Source organism: Mastigoproctus giganteus, chromosome 7 (assembly GCF_048544385.1).
Source record: "Mastigoproctus giganteus isolate SK-2022 chromosome 7, ASM4854438v1, whole genome shotgun sequence".
In the NCBI taxonomy this organism is placed as follows: Eukaryota; Metazoa; Arthropoda; class Arachnida; order Uropygi; family Thelyphonidae; genus Mastigoproctus; species Mastigoproctus giganteus.
Genome location: NC_143581.1, coordinates 16782075 through 16796295, shown reverse-complemented (window position 1 = coordinate 16796295; position 14221 = coordinate 16782075). Strand labels below are relative to the sequence as shown.

The window sequence follows — 14221 nt, the reverse complement described above, 5'->3', positions numbered from 1 at the left end:
CGAATCTGGCGCGCAAGTGCCAGATAAATTTAGGTCAATGTTGGCCTAAGTTGTTATGAATTGTTTTAGTGACAGATAAACATTGCGGTCACCTCCCCGCCTCCCAAAAAAAACATGAAGGCTGGATCCACCCTTGCAACTCTTTTCTCCAAGGCTATTCAGCTACTAATAATCGAACCAGCGTGAAAGTGCAAACAGAGGATCTGGTTTGCTACTAATCTATTGGACTTTACCAAATTCTGCATATGTTCAGTTCAGGTGTTAGTTCACCCAGATTTTGTGACTGTCGGGCTGACAGTTGTATTTTGTATAGTGATTAAATTAGTTGTTAGGTGATAACTCATTCATTTATTGTTGAGTGTTTGAATACATCTAAATGCCAATTGAGTTATGGAGTTAACTTATTAATTAATTAAGCTGTATTTTGATTAGTTTTATGTCTGCTTTGATGGGCAGTAACAGATTCCAATGGACCTAAATTCTATAATCTGTTATTCTTGATTCTTCATTTTTAGGGAATGCCTTCTACTCTCATCTCCTTGCTTTCTATCCACTTTCCTTCCCCCTTCATTTCACACACTATTCCCTCTGCATATCTCACTTCCTTTTCTTAAATACCATGGGGCTCCCAGGCTTGCCTGGTAGCCCCAGTAAGAGTACTGTACTGTATTTTCCTGGTGGTAAAACCTGGCTGCCTCCAAGTGGCTTGGGATGGGAGTCAGGGGGAAGGGGACCAGGTGTCCCCTTACCCCTGGCTGCGAAATGCCAGGCGCCGGCATTACTTCATACGCCATACTGAAATCTCAACAGAACTCACACACACTCACTTGCCGCTATGCTTTGTAAGTTGAATCCCATTAATCCCTCCGTGGCTGAGTTAGTCGGTCTCAGGCGTAGATAGCAAGGTTTTTCGCCCCAGAAACTGGGGGTTTTTTTCGTCCAGAAAAACAGGCAAATCGACCAGAGAACACACGCAATTTACAGATATAATACACATATACGAGTATATAAATTACGGGTGACCCTAATATAATAATAATAATAAATAATAATCCCATTAATCCCAAATCACCGCAGAGTTCGTCGAAACTGGTGCTATGACATGTGACTTGGGGCCCTGACAAATAGGGTACAGTTCTGTTCTCTGATAAGTCCCGTTTTAGCCTACAAACAGATTCTAGACGATATTTCGCCTGGAGGTGAGAAATGTGGTACCATCCCTGCAACATCAGAGAAAGGGACACTTATAGTGGAGACAGTGTTCTCCTGTGGGGCAGATCAACGACCGCACCCCTCTTCATGTTTTTGATAGGGGTACCGAGAACAGATCCTCGAATGCTATGTACGACTTTTTAGGAGTTTAGGAGTGTGGTTGGCCCAGATTTTCTTTTCATGCACGACAACGCCACTTTACATAGAGCTCAGGTGGTGGAGCAATATCTTGAAACTAAAGATATCCAGCCAGCGAATGCCTTGGCCAGCACGTTCACCAAACTTAATTCCGATCGAACATGTGTGGTAAGTCCTTGGGCGTTGCATTGCCTATCGACAGCCAACTCCTCGGTCACTTAGTGAGTTAAGGTCTGCGCTCGTGGAAGAATGGGATCTGTTGCCACAGAATCTTATAGACACCCTTATATCGAGCATGGTTCACTGCTGTTAGGCCTTGTTTAGCGGTTGGCGGAGATGATACGCCATACTGATGTCATGTAACCATATTTTCGAGCATCTTGTATCGACTTCTGTAATGTGACCTTTTTGGTAATTCTTATACAACCCCTATAAATTTCCCGTATACCTGTTCGAAGTTTCTCGCTGTCTACTCATTTCATCATTATTCTATGGTACACCACCATACCATTCGTCCTGCTTCATCCCTAGCTGGACCACGTTTTCTATGTGTTCTCTTAATTTTGTTGAGCAGTGTAGCATATCTTCAATAATTCTTCGCCTATCCGCCCTATTCGGGGTGAGTACAGTGATAGCTCCACGTGTTTCTCCTGTGGCATACTTCCTTGTATTTTGTAAGATGACAATTCATGGGCATTTGAATTAAACCTAACAATAATCTTTAAATTTTATACCATCTTTACACTTTGGTACCGATCAGTGCAATAAGAGGAATACCCATTATCAAGGGATTTTTGTAGAAATGCATAAATTAGATGCATATTCTAAACAGAATCCACGCGAACTGAATCCAAGGCCGTACAGCAGGATAGGCATTGAATAAAGCGGCAAAATTCTTTCTTAAGTTTTTTTTTTTAAAACATTAATTGGCGTGCTCGATTCGGAGATGGACAGGGGTGGGGCAGCTAGTAAGAAGCTCAAATACAAACCACTTACATCCTCTAAACACGTTACACACAGGTAGAGTAACAATGACTATAGAGAAATATCACAGTCTGGGCATGTCGATGGCCATAACCTCGGCACTAATCCGACGACCCCAGAAAAGATAAAGTTACCTAATATGTTTTACGACAAGCAGTAAAAGCCGAATGTCATACGGCCCGCCCTATTAGATCCCATCTAATGGAGTCTGCCACTAAGCTGTGTGATGTGGCAAAAGTGGAAAGCCTGATTTATTGAGCCCATGTGAATTTAATTATCAGTTTTTCTTGCTGGATTAAAACCGTAAAGTTCTGAGACACAAACATCCCATCTCAAACAGTCCAAATCTCTCCTTGGGCCGTTAGCAAAATTTTACGACCATTTTTAAGTGCACGTTAATCCTTGCGAAACAAGTGCCAACTCTTTGAAGATGTTCTTTTCCCCGAGCGGGGAGGAAAGTTTGTCTTATCTTTGCGAAAAGGCCTTCTCGCCCCCTTACTTTCCTCCCCACCGAAAACATAATAAATAAAAAGAGAAGTTCACAGGGGCGTTTTTCTACCGTGTATGTTACCCACATCATAAAAACACTTACACGGATCCATTTGCTGATCATAAATGGAGTTTTAAGCCAATACTAGTAACACGGTGGCGGCTGTTCCAGTGATGGTAAGCTAGTAAAAACTCATCTTTTCTCAATGACTACATCGGTTGAGGTAGCAAAATTCCACGCCTGCTCAATAGAGTTGGAATGCAATCTTGTGAGGTGCTAATGGCTGATGATAAAAAAAACAAAACAAAAACGGGATACATGAAAGGCTAGTTTGTAGCTTTATCAGTCTGAAAGTATTTCGTTTAAAAATAGTAAATAACGTACAGTACAATAATAAGATGCGTTAGGATCATTTATACATTTCGTGTTAAGGGTCAAAGGTCATTTTAGCATTAGTAGTGGCTACGCAGAGAGGCTTTTGCTACACCAGCCAAAAGATAAAAAATAAATAAATAATAATAAATAAAATAAATAAACAACCTGCACGTTTCCCTCCTAACGTAGGCGCTGATCAGGCTGACATTTAAATTTTCTCAAGCTGTCAGCCTCAACTACCCACAAGGTACTTATTCCAATCATTAACAGCCCAAAAGAAATCTTCCATCAATCCAGTCTAAATCTGAAAAAGAGCGTCCATAATATGGACGCTCTTTTTCAGATCTTATGCGAGTTTCCCGTTTTGGAACCCTTTCAAGGAGCTCAATGCCTTTTTGCAAGTTTGGTGTCCCTACTTGAACAGAGGGCGCCTCCGTAGCCAGATGGGCAGGAGCAGCAGTGCGTAGCACACGCTTCTTGATTAGATCGGGGTTCGAGCCCGTGACCACCAAATACGGAGAATGCGGAACGCAAAAGTCAGGGAATGACCACCGCATATCCCCGGAGCAATATGCCCTAGTTGCTAATGCTCCTAAAAACCAAACAACAACAACTTGAACAGAGCAGTGATGGGCGTAGTCGAATAAAATAAGTAGATATAATCGAATGAATTTCCATAAGCGAATGATTTTCATAATAGAACGAACAATCAAAAAAGTCATTCGAATGATATGAATATAAACGAATGATTTTCCATAATTGAATGAATCATTCGAATGGATTTTCCATAATAGAATGAACCATTCGAATGATGTGAATATAATCGAATGATTTTCTATAATTGAATGGATCATTCGAATGGTTTTCAATAATTGAATGGATCATTCGAATGGTTTTCAATAATTGAATGGATCATTCGAATGATTTCTCATTACTCAATGAATATAATCGAATGATTTTTCATAATGGAATGATATGAGTATACTCAAATGATTTTCCATAATTGAATGAATCATTCACATGATATACTCGTAACTACAATCGAAATAATCCGATAATTTTCCATGATGATGTTATAATCGAAATAATGGACTATGACCTCTCGGTTATGTCCATCTCCAGAACAAAGTATTCCAAGTGGGTCTTACAATTGCATTATACATTGGAATTATGACCTATCTCTGCGAACAAATCATTGATAAACCGTGGATTTTCCCTGGCCACCTATCTACACTATTCAGCGAACTTTAATATCTGCCAGTGTCATATTTCCCAGATCCCTTTCTTCCTATAAAGGGTAAGTTAATTTGGGGCTGCTATTCCCCAATTTCGCAAAATGCAGGGTATCTTCGTTTTGCACATTAAAAGGTAGTTGCCACTTATCTGACCGTAGCTGAAGCCTAGCCAAATAATGTTGAAGGAGCGCTGATTAACCAGTCTCCCAACTTTACATAATTGTAACTATGTAAAGTTGGGAGACTGGTTAATCGGAATCATGCCTTATATTCCTTCATCAAATCATTTAAGAAAATCAGAAATAGGAGTTTAAGCACGGAGAATCCCCAACTCTTATCCCAACTCACTGTGCAGAGTAATCATTAATTATATAGCTTTTCCTGCTGTTATATAGCTACCCTGTAATCCATCTAATGATCCGACCAGTGATACCAATATGTTCCAGAAATCAAGAAATCTGTAAGGACACCACAGCTAAATGCTTCGCCTAATGGCCAAATCAGCAATGTCAAAGATACTTCCTGCATCTAACTCATGAACGACGGTGTCTCAATAGTTTATCACAGAGCTTTCCAAAGTGGATGTTGCCAAAATTTGGCACTCACTATACCTTCACTCTGATTTCTTCTAGCCGTGGAGGGACTTCTGCAAAAATCAATACGACGTACCCATTGAGTTCATTGGCTACATTAGCTGGGTTGTGAATGACTTCGCTATAACCATTACGTAAGGAGTCAATCACGTTAGTTAAAAGATCATATTCATCTATTGTATTGAGAAACTTAGGGGATCAAATAATAGATAATCCTGATTCAGATGATGTTATAGAGCGTATGTTTCTTAGAGAGCTGTTTGTGGTTATTTTAGAGATGGATTCTTTGTGTAGGGGTTTATCGATGAATTCGAGGGGGCGGATAGGTGGCGTATTAAAATTAAGAGTTTCATGGCAGGTTTGTCTGTTCGAGGGATGAAAAATCTGCAAATTTCTACATCTCTGACTAATACTGGACAATGCAGCCCTTTAAAGTTCGATGAAATTATAAATTGGATCTTTCTAAGCTGTTGGAGCATAAAAAATCCATTGGGCCAAGGGTCCCCTCACTAAAGGAGATGACTCTAATGATAGAATTCTTCGAGTTGGAACTTAGATAAGATTTTCACATTTCGATGAAAAATTTAAGCTCATTTTAGAAACTCTTAGGTCAAAAAAAAACAACAACAAAAAAAAAACAGTCGTAAAAAGAAACTTAAAAGTTAAAAATACTTCTCCAAGCAGAAACTTTACAAGTAGGCCTGTTTGCGAGAATTTATTCTTATGACGGGGATGGAAAAATTTATCGTCGACATTTCCGGGTGAGTGTCTGCAGGCGCAGCTAGACTACCTGGAGTGTGTGTGCAACTTGATACCCACAGACACGTGGCTACGTTCACTGACGACCTTGGAAAGGCGAGGGGTCAAAAGGTCAAGATTAGTAAAGATGATGGTAACACATTCCCAACCCAGCCCACTTTACGTTGATAATTTGCCCGGCGTTTATGCTCCGTCAATATTTATTGAAAAACTAAGAGGTAACAAGCAATGTGGACGTGTTAGGAGGTTAACGAGGCGAAAAGAGACAGCCATTGCAAAGAACGCAATGGCTGTCTCTTTTCGAAAGAGTTGTCAACACGGAAAGAAGCTATATAGAATTAAATAGAACTAAATACACGAACACTCCAATTTCTTCTTCTTAAGAATAAATTTAAATAAATTTGAACTTAAGAATATCCATTAATTATTATTAATTATCATAGGAATATACTTACGAACTGTAAAATGTTGATTCCAAACGATAACCACAGGATATGGCATAATTGCGCATGGCAAGTAAAGAAAAAAGAATATTTGCATTAATAATCCAAGTATTGATAATTCTTTCTAAGACTAATAATAAATAAAAATTTTCAAATTCACAAAAATTAATACTCACTCCCTGAAAGAAGGCCGATGTTCACATATGAAAATAAAGAAAAATAAATTAATAAAACACTGAAATACAAAGTTAAAGAGTTATATCAACGAATTGAGTGATTTTATTATAAATGCAGTTATTAAACACGCGCACGAATACCATGAAGTAGAGTACAGTAATACTACGAAGAAAAAAAAAAAAAAAAAAAAAACCAAACGAAACCTGGATCGAGTTATTCATAATTTTGATTGCCAGACGAAATTTAGATCGAAATTCATAACTTTGATGGCCAAACGACAAAGGTACATTTCTTTAAAACCAGACGAAATTTGGATTGAGTTATTCATAATTTTGATGGCCAAACGACAACGTACATTTCTTTAAAACCAGACGAAATTTGGATTGAATTATTCGTAGTTTTGATATCCAGGTGGCAAGGTATACTTCTTTAAAGATTTTTTTAAAACATTGATCGAATTGATTCATAATTTCGATCACAGAATGGTAAAATAGAGTGTATTGAAAGAACTATTGAAAAACTCATTTAAAATTACAATTATAATTACTGGTTAATCATTCTACTTGTTAAATAGATGGACTATCCAAAGAATTAATCCAAAAGAACCTTCTAATTTAAGATCTGATTTAAATCCAAGAGGTTTCATTTGATTTGAAGAGAGGTCATCAAATGAACGCTAATATTCTCAGTGAAGCTATTTGGATTTCAAAATGTAATTCAAGAAAGTATTTTCCTGGAGGAAACAAAATAGTGGTCACCCTTGTAACATGTTGCAATGCAAACAAGCATTAATGTCTTCAATGGAAGTTAATTATCACCTTAGTTAATGATATACTACTATCATTTTCCAAGACTGGAACGTGGGATGAATGTTTTTAACTTTTATAGCCGTATTATCTGACATGAAAGAAGCAGATGGCATCCATTTTAATGATTAGACGTGCAGTTTTCGAATAGTATCATGGGTTACATACTCTGTATGTCGTGACCATCTTTGGAACACAAAAAAAAAAAAAAAAAAAGTTTTTTTATCTCTTCGTGACTTCCGCTTGTTTCCATCAGTTTTTTGATACGAAATTTTAAAATTACACTGACGAAAACAATAATGGAGTTACTACACGATCTATTGAATGATCTACCATATCGAAATCCTTGTTACTGAAAGGACAGAACACCTTCGCTGACGTGAAAATGTAAATGGTTATGCGTGTTAAGTGCAAAGCAACTAAGGCTATGAGGCATCTGTATATTGTGTGTATTCTTCGCTCGGTTTGCTGATTTCTGAACGAAAAAACCCCCCTGCACTCCTCGCCTGAGACCAACTAATTCATCCGCGTTGTGAAAAAAGCCCATAAAAATTCTTTGTAAATTTGTAAACATACGTGGCAATAATATTCCTGGACTGATACTGTTGCGGTTAGATAGTCAGTCAGCAGTAGGATTTTATGAGATCGGCAACTCAGGCCATATTGCTCCATGTATATTGTCTGTATATTGCATTTGTTCTGACGTCGATTTTCTGTTTTGATGAACAAAAAACACGAGAACCCGAGTTTCCGGGAGAAAAGACGTGCTACTCTCGCCTGAGACCGACTAACTCAGCCACGTTGTTAAAAAACACTTCCTAGTCCATTTCACAATTACACGTGGTCTCAGTTCTAATCTCAATGATATCCATTTCCACTTGCAGTCTGCTAAACCCCATGTACTTTTTCTGACAGAATATCAGTTATCGGTTGATTCAACGACTGCTCTCGAGTTGCCCAAATTATTCGCTGTATGATTCCTTTCGTCTCAAAGGTGGTACTTATGCACATGTCCGTTCTGATATTCCCTGTCAGAGACTTGGTAATTTTGAATCTCCTCTTTTCGACCTTCTCTGGCTTAAAATCTCTCTATTCTGTCAAATTCACCTGTTGTCTTTACTGTTCTCCCAACTCCACTAATCACTCGGAGATCTTCGGCTTCCTCTCTTTGCAACTTGACTTTCTCCAGTCCAACTTTCCTAACAGCGAGGTAATTTTCCTTGGTGATTTTAATGTTCACAACTCGAGTTGGCTTCCATTCTCTAGTCACACAGATCCAGCTGGTCTAGATGCTGAGGCTTTTGCAATTACTAATGACCTCGTGCAGATTGTTCATTTAGCTACCAGAATACCGGACAATCCTAACCATACAGCCAACACGCTTGATCTTTTTCTCACAAACCTTTCTAAGTACACGGTCGAAGTGAGTGGTCCTTTTGGCACCTCAGATCACAACTTGGTGATTTTGCATTACAAGAATGCAAAATGGGATGACCTGCGAGATTTCTTTTCTTCTTTTCCTTCGTCGGATTACTGTTTCAAAACTCCTGATGTCAACGTTTGTTCAGTTCGTGTCAGTGAAATTATTCTTGTAGGAATGGAATCCTTTATTCCACACTCCACTTTAAAATCTCGTCTTTTATCTAAACCTTGGTTTTCCAATAAATGTGCTAAGGCTGTTCAAGAGAAGAATGTTGCATATCGTAATTGGCTTGTTTCTAATTCTTCAGTTTCATTTTCTGCCTACACCAAAGCTTGCAACAATTGTAAAGCAGTTATTAATCAGTCCAAACTAGATTTTGTACAGGATAATAGGGCAAGAAGCAAGTAGAAAACTTGCTTCTTGCCCTAATGGTAGCCGAGCATTCTGGTCTCTTGCCAAAGCTATTGGCCGCAACTTTTGCCCATCTTTGGTCCCACCTCTGTCAAAACTAGATGGTTCTGTTGTCACTTCAGCCAAGGATAAAGTTGACCTGCTAGCATCCCATCTTTCTTCCAACTCATGTATTAATGATCTTGGTAACACACCTCCCACCATTCCCAACACGCTCCATTCAATGCCTCCTGTGGTCTTCCGTCAAAAGGATGTCAGAAGGATTTTGACGAAAATTGATGCTAATAAAGCTCCAGATCCTGATAGTATTTCTCCACTTGTTCTCAAAATCTGTGCTCCTGAACTTACTCCTGTTCTTTGCCGCCTTTTTTCACTTTCTTATTCCAAAGGTGTTTTTCCTTCTGCTTGGAAATTTGCTCAAATCCAGCCAGTTCCTAAAAAAGGTGATAAATCCCTCCCATCCAATTATCGTCCCATTGCAATTATTTCTACTCTTTCTAAAGTAATGGAGAAATCAATTAACCATCAACTCTTAAAATACCTAGAAACCTTCCATCTGATCAACGATCGCCAGTATGGATTCCGTCAGTGTCGATCTACTGGTGATATTCTGGCTTATGTTACCCATTTATGGACAAATTCAATGGAAAAGTTCGGTGAAACACAAGCAGTTGCTCTTGACATCTCAAAGGCTTTCGATCGTGTTTGGATCTCCAGGTAATTTTCCAGTGGGGCAAAGACAACTTAGTTGATTTCAATCCTTCTAAAACCCAGTCCTCTCTTATATCTCGCAAAAAAGATTCTTCAGCTCCTATGCTTTGGTGACATTCCGATTTCTAGGCAAGATGATATATCTCTTTTTGGGGATTACCCTGACTTCTAATCTCTCTTGGCACAAGCACATTACAAATATTGCTTCCTCTGCTAAACTTGGTTTTTTCTTTCGCTCTCGGCGTTACTTTTCTTCCAAACAGCTGTTCACTCTGTACAAATCGCAAATCCGCCCTACCATAGACCAAAACCTCTCTCAGGCTTCTAGATTCCATTCCGAAGAGGGCAGTTAGGTTAATTAATGACTCATCTCTAACAATCTCTCCGCTCGCCGTCTCATAGACGTACTGTTTCTGCTGCGTTCCTTTTCTACTGATACTTCCATGCGCACTGTTCTTCTGAATTGGCTTCTTTAATTCCCGCTCTCTCTTTCAAAAAAGTCCGAATACGTGCCGCCACCAGCCAACACCCATTTACTGTCCAACTTCAAACTCACAGAACCAACTTTTCATCTTCCTTGTTTATTCATTCAACTGCCTTTTTCTGGAACAACCTTCCTTCATACGTATTTCCTGAAAATTACAGTCTACAGAAGTTCAAGTCTAATGTCAACAAATATTTTCTTTCGTCTTCTCAACCTTCAACCCAAGCACGGTACTAAGTACTATAGGTTCTAATAGTACTTAGAACCTATAGTACATAAAAAAAAGACCCATTAAAATTATAAACGACGGGACGCGAACTCAGATCTCATCCACCTGATGTGGAAGGACGGCGATTCTATCAACTGTTGCGGTTATACTCGATGAGTTTAAAGATAAACGTAAGTGGTATGTTGTAGATCAAACTTTCTCCAAAATTTGATTGATCGCGATAACCCAAGAAGTGGGCCACCTTGAACCTCTCGAAACGGGTTCACGGTGGCCCGTTGAAACAGAGTTGCAAAAGTTCATCGTTTTACCATTATAATGATGGCTGATGAGTTGGCTATGAATAAGGAGATGATTCGTTAAATTCTGCATGAAGATTTAGGGAAAAGGAAGGTGTGTGCAATATTTGTGACGCACAACCTCACGGATGAGTAGAAGCAACGAAAAGTGTCATCTTGCGAAGACCTTCATCCAGACTTGTCAAGACAATCTTAATTTCCTCGATTGTATTTGTTACTGGAAATGAGTGTTGGGTATTTCAGGACGACCCAGAGACGAAGCGTCAGAGCATGCAGTGGACTTCAAAATCAACACGAATGGTCAAAAGTTTCGTTTACAGAAGTGCAGGATCAAGATGAAGCTGATCGTAGTTAATCGACAAACAGGGTGTGATTCAAAGGAATTATGTACTTGAAGGGGAGAGAATCAATGTGCTGCGTTCTACATACCGATGCTTCAAACACTATCGAAGCGCATTTCCCGGGAGAGTATTAACCATCCTTCATACTTTCACTATCTACAGCTTTTTCCTTTGAGGGCAGTGTGAAACTGCCTTCAAAGGAATGAGATTTCAGGATATTAGAGACATTAAGAAAACCGTAACCGCCGAACTGATCATCATCTTTTTGGATGCCTCTCTGACTCTTTTCAGAAACCTTTAGAACTGTGTGAAAGTAATCATCAAGCGATGATTACTTTCAATAAAAATAAAACCATTCTTGAGCTCCTTTTTCCTTTTATTGCACCAGTCCGGGAACTTTATTGCCACACTTCGTACGTAGTACATGCTGTTTACCTCAATTAATTTATATGCTAAAGTACAGCTTAATGACTTAATAGAACTTTAATCCCTAATATATACATATACAGTTGGGGACAAAAAAACTGCATCACTTGTGAATTTTGCAAATAATGTGTTTTGTGGGGTGCAGAAACGTTCGAAATGCATTTGTTAGATGGGATATATATCTCTGTGAATGAAATCCAATAAAAAGACTCCACCTGATATACCCAATTGCCATAAATATCTTCCCAAAGGGTAAAAAGCGTAATTAATGGAAATATGAGAAATCATGCAAATGGCAATCATGACAACCAAACATACATTTTATTGCATTTACGTGTACAAACTGAAATAACAAGTAACTGAATAGTATTATGTACTGTAAATCAGCACAATAAGTCCTTAATATTCTGTTGTTCTTCCTCGAGCTTCAATTAGAGCCTTGCAACGATCTGGCATAGAGTTAATCAACTTCTGGATATGCGGTTGCCCAATTTCGTGGTACCACACCTTTACAATGCTCTCCTGCAGCTGAATCTTACTCTGAGCAATTTTAGACGACATTACGTACCAACAATTTTCAATAGAGTTCACATCTACATTGTTGCCGGGCCAGTCCAACACTGTAATGCCAGCATTTCTGACGTATGACTGCAACTTAAGGGAGAAAAATAAGGGAAAACATTGGTGTAAGTATGTTTCAAGCCTTGTGAGACAAGAAGACAAACTCATCATTAAATCTAAATAGCATAAAACTTACCAATTTTGCTGTGTTGCAAGGTGCTGAGTCCTGTTGAAAAATGTAGTTTTGGACGTGTGTGGTGATCCCTAATAACGGGTTTCAGGCACTCCTCCAAGATAGCAGTGTAGGTTTCTGCATTCACCGTTCCGTTAATAAACTTAATTCGCCCCACTCCTTTGCATGTTATGCATCCCCAGAGCATCTGACCGGCAGGGAACTTTACAGTCGGTGTTATGCAGTCAGGATGGTATGCCTCCGATTTTTGTCTTCTGACATACCGGTTCCCATCCGAGCCATGCAGGTTGAATTTTTCACTCCGTGGCTGAGTTAGTCGGTCTCAGGCGTGGATAGCAAGGTTTTTCTCCCCAGAAACTGGGGTTTTTTCGTCTAGTAAAACAGGCAAATCGACCATAGAACACACGCAATTTACAGACACAAAAATTAAAACTAGGTTGCCCTAGTTTAAATTTTTAAATTAAAAATTTAAACTAGGGCAACCCTAAAATAATAATAATAATAATACAGGTTGAATTTCGATTCGTCAGAAAAGATGATGGTGTCCCATTGCTCTTTTGTCCATGAAACATGCGTTTTAGCCCAAGCAAGTTGCTTCTTCCTTATTTGTTGGGTCAACAAAGGCTTCTTCTTGGGCCGATAGGCATGCAGACCACATTCTGAAAGCCCTCTTTGAATAGTTCGTGCATTTGTTTCAACTCCAGAGGCCATCTCAAAGTCCAGTTTTAGACTAGGAGCACTAGCATGGCGATTACGAAGGCATAGCCGTTTCAAATTTCAATCTTGGAAAGGCGTAATCACTCTTTTACTGCCTGATCCAGGTCTTTTCTTCACATCACCGGTTTCACGCTTTAATCTCAACACCCGGGATACTGTTGACTGGCGGCAGCCTATTTTATGAGCGGTAGCACGCGTAGAAAGCCCTTCCTGGGACAGAGCAACGGCTACACTTTTTTCTTGGTGTCAACTGAACACATTTTTTTTTTTTTAGGTTCTAGCCACTGAAATCTCAGGAAACTAGGTGGCAGGACCTGCCAGAGTGAAAATTTAAATTAGTGGTTACCTGGTCTGCCTCCACGGGGCGAAGTGCGGGCAACGTTGGGCCTCAGCTGGGGTCCAGCGGCTGAATGGTCAGAGGAACAACGGTACATAACATAACACATTCACATGATCCACACACTTTTAAATCTCTGGCCTTCCCAGTGAACTGGTATACTCACAGTGAAAGCAACGCGGAGATGGGGGAAACCTCTGGTGCCGTTAGACACTTAACACACTTTGCACTTGAACACATGGAGCCTAACAGGGCATGGCGCCTTTCGCAGCAAACTGAACCTTCTTGGACTTTCCGACAGCTCCCTTTGCACCTGTGGTGCCCAGGAGACCTGGGACCACTTGATGCATGACTGCCTACTATATGATGACCTCAGATCTTCTCTCATCACACAAATTCATTTCATCCCGAGAGAAGCCCTCGTGGGTAGCACAGTTGGTAGAAACTGAGGTCTTTCCCACCCGGTGCCGGGTGGGTAAGACCTGAGTTTGACTCCCGTCGATGACGTGAGGAATTTTTATGGGCCCTTTCCACAGCGTGGCTCAGTTAGTCAATCTCAGGCGAGGTCGCATGGTTTCTTTCTCCCGGAAACTTGGGTTTTTCGTCCGGCAAAATCCGCCCACGGTAGGACCTTGAATTTACTGACTCCAATATAAATTTATAGGCCCATGTTCGGGTTTATTGTTAGGTATTACTTCTAAAGAGGCATTTTTCCTACTGCCTTTTAATTACCAGAGAAATTATCTCCTTTTTTCCTAATTTTACAATTGGGTCCGGATCCTGGTGAAGCAAGACCAACAGAAGAGGGAAGTACGAATCCCTAGATCTGATTTAATTAATCTTGATATGGTTCCAGGTGATATTTGGAACAGAGGTCAGA

At 39.7% G+C, this 14221-nt stretch overlaps 1 protein-coding gene across 1 annotated transcript in view; it reads right to left on the bottom strand.

The window, feature by feature from the left end:
* Nucleotides 1-5039: 5039 nt before the first annotated feature.
* LOC150082583 (uncharacterized) overlaps nt 5040-14221 on the bottom strand; it is a 96048-nt gene continuing 86866 nt past the window's right edge. The window contains exon 7 of the mRNA XM_090377841.1: nt 5040-5216. Within this exon, the coding sequence (XP_090233967.1) occupies nt 5040-5216 (177 nt within the window). The remainder of the gene's footprint in view (nt 5217-14221) is intronic.